Here is a 14,519-nt window from a genome sequence, read left to right as displayed (position 1 = left end):
ACAGCTGCTGTGAGGAGAAGGCCCACAGGGAAATTCTCCCCCATGTAAACTCACCCATAGAAGATGGTGGGCAGAGGTGAACTGGCATTATCTCCCCCTCACTCCACCAGCCAGGTGATGGAGCGAGTCAAGTTTGTGTGAAGGAAGAGACAAAGGAGAAGCCAGCAGGCTTTTTAGGGGAACTGGAAGAAACACACTAAGACCATCCTATGCCAGAAACCTGGTGGAAAAGCAGTAATTGTTCGGGTGTTAATGCTCTGAGCCCTACCTTATGCTCAACTCAAACAGATGTGTAAATGTATATTTTTCAGGAAAACGCCACAAGCCTCCTGTACCTCATTCCAGGAGAAACAAGCTCTGGGTATTAAAACCATGGCAGGGGGAGGCTCTGGAGTTCTTCCCACTCAGATTTCGGGTCCAAGAGCATTATAATATCAACAGTGCCAATACTTCACCATTGAACCACTGATATTCCGTACCTTGCTGCAACGGTAATTGATGATGTGTCCAAATTCCCATGCAAACAAATTTGTTATAGAGCCGCATGAACTGGATAAGTTGATGATGGCTGCTTTGCTGCAGGTCATCCCTTTCTGGGGGATTTCCTGAGCTGCTTTCCTCAGCAAGGGCAGGAATTCCTGAAGAAGAGAGGAAAGAATCAGAGAAAGGTCCGGGCTTCTCCTCACCTTTCGAAGGCCGCCGTGTGAGAGCAAATGGTAGCTCAGCAGTAACTCACCAGAACATGCCAAAGTTTTCTTGTCATTTGTGGAATTCTGGGTTAACAAGGGTAAGTGTCAACCACCTCACAGACTCGGGAAGCTGCCCCTGTTGACAGCTATTGAAGGCACGATACACTTGGCTAGGGGGAAATCAACCCTGCCAATAAATCCCTGGCTGTGAAGCACCATGAAACTTAAGGCTTTGCAACGTGATGAGATGTTCCTGTGATGAAGGGACCACAGCATGGCCTTACCTGGCTCATCACCAACGGCCCAATCACGTTGGTCTTGTACACCTCAATCATGTCCTCTGGTGTCTCGGATTCCAGACTATTTGGCTTTGCAATCCCTGCATTGTTTATCAGCAGATTCAACCCTGCTCCTTTCAGCCGCTCGGTGACTCTGGCTGCAGCAGCCCTGATGCTGAATGGGTCGGTGGTGTCTACAGCAGGGAAGAGAAAGATGTTTAATGTGATATAGAGCATTTTATCACATGCTCGGCACTGCCCACTTACGGATGTTCGCACATGATTTAGATTAGGTCATCCGCCTCCCATGCACCTCCTTCCTTCTAGCCTGTTTTCTGTCACAAAATGGACCCCTTTTAAGCCGACTTTTTTAAAAATGGGATGTGCCACCATTTCCTGCTGTGTGCAATAAAAACAGCCCCTGAATGGGCCACATGGTCTGTTTACTTCCTCTTTCTTTCCCTGGTAGAAAGAGGAAGTATTGAGGGACAGGAGCAGAGGCAGAGAAGCGACGGTAGGGAACTGCAATTCCCCACCCCACATCTGATGAAGCTCATAGCCCTGCAGGCTGCCTGCCATAGTTAGATAACTGAACCATGCAGTGTTTTATTATTATTACTTATTAGATGTATATTCTGCCTTTCCTCCAATGAGCAGAAGACAGGGTAAATGGTTCTCCCCTCCCTACATTTTGCAATCACAACAACCCAGTGAGTGGGGTTAGGAGGAGAGGGAACAACTAGCCCAGGGTCACCCAGGGGCTGTTCACACAACACACTAACCCACAGTCAGTGGATGAGTATGGGTTGTTGTTCAACCATGGGCTATTTCTTGAACAGTGGGTTAGTGTGTTGTCTGAACTAAGGAGGTTTCCTGTAAGGTGCCTAGTTAACTATGCAGAGCGACTTATTTTTCTCAAACAAGCCACCTTGAGAACCCACGGTTTGTTCTTGAGTTGTTCGGGATGGTTTGTGTAAACCCCATCCCAATGCGCTTCAGGGCTGTGTGTGGACTGGAATGTGACAATACAACCACTGCTCCAGAGTGTTGCTGTTCTGTAAGTACAGAGGACTGAAGATCATTTCACACAACACCATTTTTTAGGCCCACACATAAAATGTATTCTAGGAAAATAAAAATATGAAATGTACACATGAATTAGCCGTGTTTTGCAAACACTAGTATTACACAGGGACATGCTGTGTCTACCTGTCATGTATGAGTAAACCAGATCCTATGCATCTTTAGGCAGAAAAAGGTCCTACAATTCACTGCATAGGACTTCTTTCTTTCTAAATATGCAAAGGATTGCACCCTAAAATGATCAACAGGCTGGAGAAACTCCCCTAGGAGCAAAGCTTACAAAGTCTGGGGCTCTTCAGCTTAGAAAAAGGGTGAGTAGGGGGAGATATGACAGAGGTGTACAACGTTTTGCATGGTGTGGAGAAAGTGGATTGGAAGCCATATTTCTCCCTCTCCCATAATACCAGATCCCAATGGGGCCATCCCATGAAGCTAATTGGTGGGAGATTCAGAACAGATAAAAGGATGGACTTCTTCACACAGGGCATAGTTAAGCTATGGAACTCACCATTACAAGATGTGGCGATGGCCACCATCTTCAATGGCTTTAAAGGGAGGTTAGACAAAGACATGGAGGAGGAGGCTTTCAAGGGAATTAGTCATGATGGCTACATGCTACCTTCATTGGTTACATGCTGCCTCCAGTAACAGGCAGCATGTCAGTACTAGTTCCTGGGGAGTTCGAGTGGGAGGATGCTATTGTCCTGCTTGTGGGTTTCCCAGAGACAGCTGACTTACCACTGGTGAACAGAATGCTGGACTAGATGGACCCTTGATCTGATCCAGCAGGGCTCTTCTTATGTTCTTATGCTCCCAGCAGAAAACCCAGGTGAGTGAAGGCATTTCTGCATGATCAGTCACATCACGTTTAGCTGTCCCACAAGACCTGTTTATCTTTGTTTCAGCAATGGCATAGGGCAACCTCACACAAGAAGGTGTCATCCAGATATTTTGGACTACAACTCCCAACATTCCTGATTATTGACCTGCGGGCTGGGGCTGATGGGAGCTGAAGTCTAAAGTACCTGAAAGGCACTAGGCTGGAGAAGGCTGTTATAGGGGATCCATGAATATCATCATGACTTTAGTCTTGTACAACGTCCCTCTGGTTTTTTTGCCTTAAGGAAATGGATATGTAAGTTCTACTGTGGAAGTAGCTGGGAGGAGGAGAAATATCTCGAAGCATCAAGGCATGTTAAAGGAATGTGGCTCAGCAATTCAGGCAGAGAGTAACATTACCCAATCACTACATATAATGCTTGGGTTAACAAACACAGTTCATACTTCTGGGCTTCTTTTTGGAGGCTCGTAGCTCCAAAAAGAAGCCTTTCAGGAATTTTGCCACGCTTGCAAAGTAGAGTCACTCCCTGGAGGTAATGCTGATAACAGCTATGGCCTCCCGTTTAACTCTACATGTGGACTTTATAACTTGCACTATTTCAAAAAAACAGCAGATCAAAATCAAGGCATGGGGAACGGGACAAAAGGAACAGGGACATTCTGTGTAAATAAATACAATGTAATACTAATTCCCACATTTAGCCATTGGGCGAGTGGCTATTAAAAAGTAAACAGCCGGTCGCAAGTGACTGAACTCTAACCGCTTACCCCTGCTATGTTCCCAATCTGGATTGAGCCCCCCGTCACTTCCTTTTAGACAAACCTGAAAAGCATGCAATTTCTAATTCTATGAGTGGCATCTCGTCCACTTTGGCCCTAAGACAAATGCCAGGTAAAGAAACATTATCAGTTGCACACAATTACTTGCATCCATTTTTAAAGACCCCAGCAGTTGTGCAAATAGCAGCACAAGCTGGTGTGAACAGGTCCCCATCCGTGTAGGAAGAAGGGATCGGGGGTGGTGGTGGCGGGGGGGGCAGGAACATACCCAGCTGGATGATCTCCACTCCCTGGTATGTGGCAGCCAAAGTCTTCAAATCCTGAAAGATACCAAGACCAGAGACTGAGGGTGCAACGTCTCTGTCTGGACTATGTGAGACGTTGAAGAAAGGCAAGACAGTTGGAGGTTAAGTTCCACCTGGCTTCAGTTCTCACCTGGCCCCCGTCTGTATGACAACGGGATTGCTCCACATTAAATATAATCCTGATTTTTTGTTGATTTGAATCTAGGTAAAGAGCATCACACTGCAGCAGCAACAATGATTTATTTCATGAATTTTTTTATACTGCAGTTATAAATGCTCACATGCTCATGCTTATATACACATATACGATGGTACGATGCTACAGAGTAGAGATGATGGAAGCTATAAATTTTATATGCGAAGCTCCGCAGATTCATATAACAGACAAACGAGGCAACAGAATCAGAGAATTCAAACTAAAAATGGCACGTGAACGAATGAGAGAGCCATAGGTGGGAAATCGGCCAATCATGTTGTCCTACCCTCAAAGCTCCACCCACATGTCAAAATGTGATTTAATTCCCCCAAGGGCACATAACCATAATGCGGTGCAAAGTTGGATGTGATCTAAAAGTCGCAGTAAATCACAAATGCTGATATGCGCATAATCGCATTAAAAACCCGGCGCTACGGCAAATGGATGGTGCGACATGAATCCTGAAACGTGAATATGTGCCTTTAGGTCAGGGTAAACAAGCCATATAGACAAGCCCTTGGAGATGTATTTGATGCATGGTTGTGGCTCGGGAAAAGTGCCAAAGGCATAAGAAGTTAAAAAGCATTGTTTAGGCACCCTAGAATTCCAAGTGCGAAAGCAAGGAAAACCCCATAGGGGAGTAAAAAATAGCCGAAGGCAAGGGTGGAACCAAGTAATCTTCTTTTTGTTGTTTATTCGTTCAATCGCTTCCGACTCTTCGTGACTTCATGGACCAGCCCACGCCAGAGCTTTCTGTTGGCCGTCGCCACCCCCAGCTCCCCCAAGGTCAAGTCTGTCACCTCCAGAATATCATACATCCATCTTGCCCTCGGTTGGCCCCTCTTCCTTTTGCCTTCCACTTTCCCTAGCATCAGCCTCTTCTCCAGGGTATCCTGTCTTCTCATTATGTGGCCAAAGTACTTCAGTTTTGCCTTTAATACCATTCCCTCAAGTGAGCAGTCTGGCTTTATTTCCTGGAGTATGGACTGGTTTGATCTTCTTGCAGTCCACGGCACTCTCAGAATTTTCTTCCAACACCACAGTTCAAAAGCATCTATCTTCCTTCGCTCAGCTTTCCTTATGGTCCAGCTCCATAATATTATTAGTAAAAGTTTTATTAAAGTGCCAGGTGCCTACGCGGTTCTAGCAGCTTCTGCAGACAACTGCACTAACGTTATAATGCCCTGAGGAAGAACGCAACCGCATTCAAAATGCGTAGGCACCTGGCACTTTAATAAAACTTTTACTAATAACATTATTGTAGAAGATTACTTGGTTCCACCCTTGCCTTCGGCTATTTTTTACTACCCTAGAATTCCAGCTGCCTCCACCCTGGGGCTCACCTGGGCACGTGGTCCATCTGGGTCCCGGCAGGTAGCAAAGATCCATTGAGGTCGGTTGCTTTTCTCCACCAGCTGCTTGACCAACTCCAAGCCGATGCCTCGGTTGGACCCGGTCACCAGGACGCTGCATGCCTTCAGCACTGCCATCTCTCTTGCCCAATTGATAAGGCTCTATACTCTTGTTCAATTAATAATGCTCTATACCAGCTCTGACATGTGGTATCTAGTTCCCAGCTGCCTCAATACGTCTTGCATAAGCTGCTTGTCTTCAGTGTTGCTAAGAGTCAGTACAGGGCAACCATCCAGTGGAATAGAAAGGAAGGGGAAGAGATGTTACTATTCTGGAAAGGAGTTTTAGCAGAGAGAAAGAAGGAGTCTGTGTGTGTGTAAGAGAGAGGGGAGGGGGAATGAGAGAGAGACTGAGTAAGAGAGAAGCTACTGGGATTTGTAGAGTCTTTGAACCAGAGGGATCATGCAAGCTCTGACCATATTGTGGAGGGATGCAGTCTCTGCTGAACCCCCCCCCCCGCTTCCCTGTTCCCAGGGCCGGCGCCAGACTACATTGCGCCCTAGGCAGGTGCGTCCTGAAGCCTCTGCCTGTTAGGCCCTCTGAAGAGTTTCTGGGGATGGACTCAGAGGAGGAGGAAGCAGAGGCTAGTGTCACGGCTGCTAAACTGGGGCCAGCTGGGAGTGGGGCCAACTCAGAGAATGAAGTGGAGGCAGAGCCAAGTAACAGTGTGCCGGTAATTAAACCAGCAGGGAGTTTGGCCAATTCAGAAGACACAGAGGGAGAAGCAACAAACTTACCTGCACAGTTGTTTAGGCAGCATGGGGCAGAAAAGGAAGCCCAGCGCAGGTCTTTGCATATTTATGCTAGACGCCAGCTCAATAGGGAACACTTGTAGCTGCCAGGGAGGGGTATTTAGAGAGCTGGGAAGCAACAGGAACTTTGCCAGAGATTAACTGAGCATCCTGGCGAAAGCTCTTGCTTCCTGTTTCGGATCTTGGTGACCCTGTATCCTGGTTGAACTTCGGACTGGCTTGGAATTCGTGACCTGCTCGTATCCCTGGACTTCTGGACAGTTTTCTTGGACTCTCTCTCTACCTCTCGTAAGCCTTTCACTCTTGGAACGGAACTGGACTCTGCCTCATGTTTAAACATCTTGTACTCTGACATTAAAAAGTTAACTGTGTTATTTCATAGCACAGCTAAAGACAAACTCCACCGTTTGTTTGCTGAGTTTGTGGCCGAATTCTTGGGGTTTGTCTGGGCACGCTGCCCACATCTGTATATCTGTCTAATTAGCTGGTCTATTGGCAGCTTTCTCGGACACTGCCCCACCCTCACCCCCGTGTCCGTGCGCCCGCCCGTTCCCGGCTTTGAAGCCAGGACGCTGGGGTTGGGGGGCGGGGCGGAGGCTTCAAAGCAGTGTGCCAGAAGTGGCTTCCTGGTGCGCCGTTCTGAAGCCTCCACCCCATGCCCGCTCCCAGCTTTGAAGCCAGGACACTGGGGTTGGGGGGCGGGGCGGGGTGGAGGCTTCAAAGCAGCGCACCCGGTAGTGGCTTCCTGGCACACCGTTCTGAAGCCTCCGCCCCACGCCTGCTCCCGGCTTTGAAGCCAGGACGCTGGGGTTGGGGGGGCGGGGCGGGGCGGAGGCTTCGAAGTGACGCACCCGGAAGTGGCTTCCTGGCACGCCGTTCTGAAGCCTCCGTCCCATGCCCGCTCCCGGCTTTGAAGCCAGGACACTGGGGTTGGGGGGCAGGGCGGGGTGGAGGCTTCGAAGTGATGCACCCGGAAGTGGCTTCCTGGCACACCGTCCTGAAGCCTCCGTCCCACGACCGCTCCTGGCTTTGAAGCCAGGATGCTGGGGTTGGGGGGCGGGGCGGGGTGGAGGCTTCGAAGGGACGCACCCGGAAGTGGCTTCCTGGCACACCGTTCTGAAGCCTCCGCCCCACGCCTGCTCCCGGCTTTGAAGCCAGGACGCTGGGGTTGGGGGTCAGGGTGGACGCTTCAAAGCAGTGTGCCGGAAGTGGCTTCCTGGTGCGCCGTTCTGAAGCCTCCGTCCCATGCCCGCTCCCGGCTTTGAAGCCAGGACACTGGGGTTGGGGGGCAGGGCGGGGTGGAGGCTTCGAAGTGATGCACCCGGAAGTGGCTTCCTGGCACACCGTCCTGAAGCCTCCGTCCCACGACCGCTCCTGGCTTTGAAGCCAGGATGCTGGGGTTGGGGGGCGGGGCGGGGTGGAGGCTTCGAAGGGACGCACCCGGAAGTGGCTTCCTGGCACACCGTTCTGAAGCCTCCGCCCCACGCCTGCTCCCGGCTTTGAAGCCAGGACGCTGGGGTTGGGGGTCAGGGTGGACGCTTCAAAGCAGTGTGCCGGAAGTGGCTTCCTGGTGCGCCGTTCTGAAGCCTCCGTCCCATGCCCGCTCCCGGCTTTGAAGCCAGGACACTGGGGTTGGGGGGCGGGGCGGGGTGGAGGCTTCGAAGGGACGCACCCGGAAGTGGCTTCCTGGCACACCGTTCTGAAGCCTCCGCCCACGCCCGCTCCCGGCTTTGAAGCCAGGACGCTGGGGTTGGGGGTCAGGGTGGACGCTTCAAAGCAGTGTGCCGGAAGTGGCTTCCTGGCACGCTGTTCTGAAGCCTCCGCCCTGCGCCAGCTCCTGGCTTGGAAGCCAGGACACTGGGATTGGGGGGAGGGGCGGGGCGGAGGCTTCGAAGCAGTGCGCCGGAAGTGGCTTTCTGGCACACCATTCTGAAGCCTCTGCCCCACGCCCGCTCCTGGCTTTGAAGCCAGGACGCTGGGGTTGGGGGGCAGGGTGGAGGCTTCAAAGCAGTGTGCTGGAAGTGGCTTCCTGGCATGGCGTTCTGAAGCCTCCGCCCCACGTCCGCTCCCGGCTTTGAAGCCAGGACACTGGGGTTTGGGGGCGGGGCGAGGCGGAGGCTTCGAATTGGTGCACCTGGAAGTGGATTACTGGTGCGCCGTTCTTAAGCCTCCACCCCACGCCCGCTCCCGGCTTTGAAGCCAGGTCACTGGGGTTGGGGGGGCGGGGTGGAGGCTTCAAAGCAGCACACCCGGAAGTGGCTTCCTAGCGCGCCGTTCTGAAGCCTCTGCCCCACACCCGCTCCCGGCTTTGAAGCCAGGACACTGGGGTTGGGGGGCGGGGTGGAGGCTTCGAAGCAGTGCGCCGGAAGTGGCTTCCTAGCATGCCGTTCTGAAGCCTCCGCCCCGGGCCCGCTCTTGGCTTTGAAGCCAGGACGTGGGGCTTCCGGGTGTGCCGTTCGGCACCCTCGTTTGCTTGGCACTCTAGGCCGCCGCCTGAGTTGCCTCTATGGCAGCACCAGCCCTGCCTGTCCCAGACATGAAGAGTGGGGAAAGGCTAAAAGAAATCACCAATCCAGGCTGTCTCAGCTTTGGATTTTCAGCCAGAATTAGGAGGAGAATAGCACAGAGTGTGTTACTCGATCCAGCTCCTGGTTTCTTGGGAAAGCATTGTTGTGGCCCAAACATCACTACTGTTGTTTTTATGATTTTTATGGTTTTAAACTTTATATATCTGTTTTTAATGTTTACTGTTTTTAATGTTTGTAAACCGCCCAGAGAGCTTTGGCTATGGGGCAGTATATAAATGCAATAAATAAATAATAAATCAAGGCACTTCTCATGGTCCAACACACCTTTATTTGAGAGAAAGGAATTAACATTGCAATGGAGAAAAGATGCATCTCTGCCAAGGTGCCTCTCCCTCTCTTTCCTGCACCGATCAGGGTTTAAAAATTCTTTCTTTCTAACTTGCACAGAAACTTCTTTCTGCCAAGTCTTCCTCTGCTTTTCTACTTGCAAGCCAGACTACAATCCCTTTTAAAACTTTTCTTCTAGTGCAATTTTTAATGTTTGGTGTCCACTCAAGAGGTTTTAAAATGCATGGTATGAAGGAGCCAAGACTGGCTGAGGCTCCCTAATGAGGGTACATTTGGATACCCTGGATAATGTGTGATATGGCTCCAAGACACGAAAGGTAAGTCAAAGCAGACACATAGAGATTGGGGGTGTCAGAAGTTGGTGCATTAACAAACTGAAGTGATTTCTAAAGGGTTGAGTTATAGATTATGGGCTGTCCTCTCACTACAAAAAACACACACAGTGCTCCACTATATTATATATAGTGGTTCAGAAGCTGCAGCTTGTGCAAAATGCAGCAGCCAGATTGATAACCGGAACCAGAAGGTTTGAACATATAACACCAATTCTGGCCCACTTGCGTTGGCTGCCTATATGTTTCCGAGCCCAATTCAAGGTGCTGGTTTTGACCTATAAAACCTTACATGGCTTGGGACCACCATATCTGATGGAACACCCCTCCCGACATGAACCTACCTGTACACTGCGCTCTACATAAAAGGTCCTCCTCCGAGTGCCTACTCCGAGGGAAGCTCAGAGGAAGGCAACAAGGGAGAAGGCCTTCTCAGTGGTGGCCCCCCAATTATGGAACGATCTCCCCACCGAGGCTCGCCTGGCGCCAACATTGTTATCTTTTCGGCGCCAGGTCAGGACTTTTCTCTTCTCCCAGGCATTTAACAGCATTTAACAGCATATGCTGAGTTTTTAACTGGCCCGAGAATAGTTGTTTTAAATGGATATTGTTGTTTTTTATACTTTTGGTGGCACACAAAAAAATACCAGCATATTGTATCTTAAACTAGAAAACTCAGAGGACCAAATTTGGCCCATGCAACTGAGGTTTCCTGCCCCTATCTTAGTTGGAGTATAAGGTCAATTTCTTAATTTACTCGAATCAATCTTAAATGACCTGTTTGGGCTAGCTTAAAGATGTCTATCACTGGGAAATCTAGTACTTTTTTGGCTGGATGCAGTTCCATGGCATGTACAACTCACTTTGCATCTGTGAGCTAAACTGCAGGCTATTAACCAAGCTCTTGGGACTTTATTGCACATTTGTAGGCAGGGCTGGAAGTTTCTGCAACTTACACAAATTATGACCGAATTTGTGCAAATCACAAATTTGGCCATAATCCACAAAAATCTATCCATAATTTTCAGCATTTGCTCAGAAATTTGCACAAAATGCAGAACTTTTTGCTCTTCAAACACACACACACACACACACACACACACACACACACACACACCTGGACAGATTTCCTAGAAAATCCACCATTTGTCCTAACTCCCTGCAGATCAATTTGTGTGCCACAGCAGGGGCAACCCATTGAACTCCATGCCCCAAATGGATTTCTCCAACATCCCAGGCCTGTCCTGGCTCTGTTTTTGCCCCCTTGAGCTCAGTGGTTGATAGCCAGGAGAATGGCTTGGAGGATGCGTGAACCTAATGGTGCGAAGGACTATAGTTTCTTCTACTATTGCATAGATGAGGAACAAGCAATGTTAACTTCTCATAGGCAGAGCAGCTCCCTTCTACAGTCACTCTGATGACTGGACCAGTAGGGCAGTTCTTAAATCTCCCTCCCACCAGACCATAGACTTGCTTTCCTTTCTCCTACAGGCAGCGTGCAAAGGCACCCTCAAGGTGCTCACTAGTTTATCATCAACTGGAGCCTTTCTGAACTGGGAAGGGAACAGCATCCCCTGGGCTGTACAGACAAACAAGAAGTAGAGGCTTTGGTTTTCCAAATTTAAAACTTTATGTCTATCCAGAATTCAGTGATCTGGATAAATACAAGCAGTCCAAAAAACGGGAGGAAAACGGAATACATAAGCCATTGCTAGACCTACCTGGTGATCCGTGTGGGAGGAGGGGCGAGCCTGCGCTACAAGTAGCACAGGCCATCGCCCCAGTCTACATGTCAGACGTGACGGGCTACAGGAAAGCCCCATTGCATCTGCCATTTTTTGTCTTAAAGGGACGGGTGCACAGGAGCGCACCAGCAACAAAGGTATGTGGGGTGGTTTTTTTTAAAAAAAGGGTTCCCCGCTCCCCCCGCCCTTTCCCCACCCTGGCCATGATTCCCTCCGATCTCTGCTTCCCCCGTGATCTCCGCTTCCCCTATGATCTCCGCTTTCCCTCCAATCTCCGCTTCCCCCGCGATCTCCGCTTCCCCTCCGATCTCTGCTTCCCCCGCGATCTCCACTTTCACCCCAGAATCTCCGCTTCCTCCCGCGATCTCCTCTTTCCCCCTCACGATCTCCGTTTCCCCCCGCGATCCCTGCTTCCCCCCGTGATCTCCCCACCCCGTGATCTCTCCCCCTACCCCAATGGGCCCAGTGCTCCTATGGAGCACTGCACCCTGTCCGCCGCTTTTCCCGGTTACTCGCGAGTAATTGTGGTAGCCAGGAAAAGTGCTGGACCGGTCTACATGCATGTGGTCTCGGGCTCAGCCTGAGACCGCAGGAAATACTGGGCCACAAGCGGTTCTGGTTACCCGGGACCAAGGGAGGGTTGACCCCTGCCTGAGCCCGGGATCCCCTGTGTGTCATCTGGACGCACAGGGGCTCTCCCAGGGCTCGCACCAGACTAAACCCTGGTCTATTCAGACAACACGTTAAACCATGCTGCTTAACCGCAAAATGGTTAACAGAATACATTAACCTTAATGCATTCCATTAACCATTTTGTGGCTAAGCAGCATGGTTTACTTTAGCGTGTTGTCTGAACGGGGCTACAGAGACATCACACAGAGAGGAAAACCTATTTCAACAGAAAAGTTGCAAGGGATTACAAGATACAGAAAGAAACTGGTTTCAAATTACTCAAATACAGAAATTTGCTTCAAAACCAATACAGAAGTAATGAGGCAAGCCAGTCCGTCATCATCTTTGAAAAGGAAAGTGCTACCTTGCAAGCCAGGTGAAACAGCTTAGTTTAATCTAGAGCTGGTTAATAACACATCGTAGTGCAACAACAGGAGGATTAAAAATAGTTTTGGGAAATGAAATTTGGGAAGAGATTACAGATACACAACGGAATATAATCTGGGAAAAGAACTGATTTAGGTCTATTTCAACAGCAGTTAGAGACACAGATTTAAAATGAATACAAAGGTGGCATCTCACACCAGTGAAACGAAATCGTATTTACACAACCCTTTCCTCGAATTGTTGGTCGGGTTGTCGGGTCTGTGAAGAACATGGGATGGTAGCTGTGGCGCATGGGAACTAGGCTGTGGCCTCACTCGCAAGGTTGCTCTCAGTTGCAGTGAGCTTTTGCTCATAAACACCAGCTGGGGCTGTTATCAGAAACTGTTGGAAGGAAGCCTGTCTGAGAGCCAAGGCAGCCAAAACTGCAACTATTTGGAAAATTGTTTACAGCTGGCATTGATGCCAATGCATTTCATGTTCTCCACCAGTTCTTCTTCTTTGGGCTTTGGGCTTTACTTTTTGTTTTGTTTTTCTGTTTTTTAGAAAACAATTCCCCACCCCCATGAGGGAACACTGCATGACTGAGCTCCATGGGGCTATAGCTGCCAGTTCTAGTGTTGTTCCCCCATGTGCCAGCTAGTTCAGCATCCATCTTTCTTTGTGCTGTGCATTGCTGATGAGTCTGAGAGGCCCTCCTTCAGAGGCTTCTTTGTGGGCAGCAAGAATTACACAAAGGGATTGGCTCTAATGTTCGCTCCTCAGAAACACTCTTTGCAGGGGGTCTGTGTTACTCAGTCTTCTCTAGCTCACGCAGAGCTGCAGAGCTTGGGAAGAAGCAAGAAATCCTCTCAGGGCTGCGAGGGTCAGAGGAGGCTTGAAGAAGAGGGGGGACCCCCCCCCCATCGCCTGAACCAGTATCGAACGTTTTATGTCATGCCACCTCGGCCCCAACAATGAGCAAAATGAAGTTGGGCACACTTGAGGTGTTCTGCAAAAGTGTTCTGCAAAACCCACTCCTTTTGGCAACAAAAGTAGACCCACCACCACGTCATGGGACTCTGCTGAGTTAAAATAGCTTCTTTCCCTTCTTTTATGTTGTCTTTTTGAAACCAGCAGAGCCAAGAGCTCAGCTGTCTTTTCTCTGCTTTGCCTTATCCCAGCAAGTGAAGAAAAAGGGTTGAGGAAGGAGGAGGAGGAGGAGGGTTGTCATTTCTCCACTTACATGGCTATGCAGTCATGAGAACCCAGTAATGTGGATAGAACCTGTTGGGATGGATACACACACAAAATAGGGAAATAATACAGGGTGGCATGAGATAACTAGAGGGAAGTCATCATATGGATAAACTTTGTATTGGAAAGCTCTTTAATATTTTCTGATGTACATGTTTTCTTAAACTATGTACCTGCTTAGGGAAGTCATCATATGGATAAACTTTGTATTGGAAAGCTCTTTAATATTTTCTGATGTACATGTTTTCTTAAACTATGTACCTGCTTCTTGGAATGTAACACACGTTCCAGCATACATGGGATTTCCATGTCATCTTGCCTCCTGAAAGACTGATGCTACAATATTGGTAAGATTTATTTATTTATTTATTTATTTATTTATTTATTACATTTTTATACCTCCCAATAGTCGAAGCTCTCTGGGCGGTTCACAAAGCTCACCGCCCATAATGCAATGGATTGAAGACCTAACAACACTGGCATAATTTGAAAGAGTGCCATATAGGTGCCATTCGTGAATGGAATTGTATTTGGATATCTGGTCCGTCTTTACTGAAATTTATGTGCAATTTACTCCCTTTTTTCCTTTTCTTTAGAATGTTGTGATATTTGAAACTGAGGCCTTTGAACTTGTACTTGTACTTGCATATATATTTTTTGCTTTGTTGAAACTTATAATAATAAAAAAAGAATTAAAAAAACTCATCACACAGGGCACCTGGAAGGAAAAGGGAGTTGTGGGTGGTTCAGTGGAGCATGGTGCATTTACTGACAACAACGGCACGGGTACTTCAACATTCACATTACCCCTAGCAAGGGGTTCTTACTCCAGTGGAAACAAATAGGATGTTGGATGTCTTTATCATGGAAGAGTTTTCTCCTCCCAGTTCTCACATTTGCCAGGTGTTAGCAGAAAGATGGGCAAGGGTGAAGTCCCC

General features: G+C 48.9%; 1 protein-coding gene across 3 annotated transcripts in view; it reads right to left on the bottom strand.

The window, feature by feature from the left end:
- The window catches only part of LOC134408767 (C-signal-like), a 34,904-nt gene extending 28,571 nt beyond the window's left edge, over window positions 1-6,333 (bottom strand). The window contains exons 1-4 of one of the 3 annotated variants that reach the window (XM_063141185.1): window positions 6,322-6,333; window positions 3,939-3,990; window positions 974-1,161; window positions 480-638 (exon numbers count right to left, since the gene is read on the bottom strand). In XM_063141185.1, the coding sequence (XP_062997255.1) occupies window positions 480-638; window positions 974-1,024 (210 nt within the window). In that variant the 5' untranslated portion in view covers window positions 1,025-1,161; window positions 3,939-3,990; window positions 6,322-6,333. Of the gene's footprint in view, window positions 1-479; window positions 639-973; window positions 1,162-3,938; window positions 3,991-5,514; window positions 6,007-6,321 lie in introns of those variants that run through there. The other 2 variants (XM_063141183.1, XM_063141184.1) reach the window with 2 other exon arrangements.
- Between the last annotated feature and the right edge of the window lie 8,186 nt (window positions 6,334-14,519).

This window comes from Elgaria multicarinata, chromosome 14 (genome assembly GCF_023053635.1).
Source record: "Elgaria multicarinata webbii isolate HBS135686 ecotype San Diego chromosome 14, rElgMul1.1.pri, whole genome shotgun sequence".
NCBI lineage: Eukaryota > Metazoa > Chordata > Lepidosauria > Squamata > Anguidae > Elgaria > Elgaria multicarinata.
The sequence above is the reverse complement of the archived record's forward strand: the minus strand, read 5'-3'. Positions and strand labels throughout refer to the sequence as shown.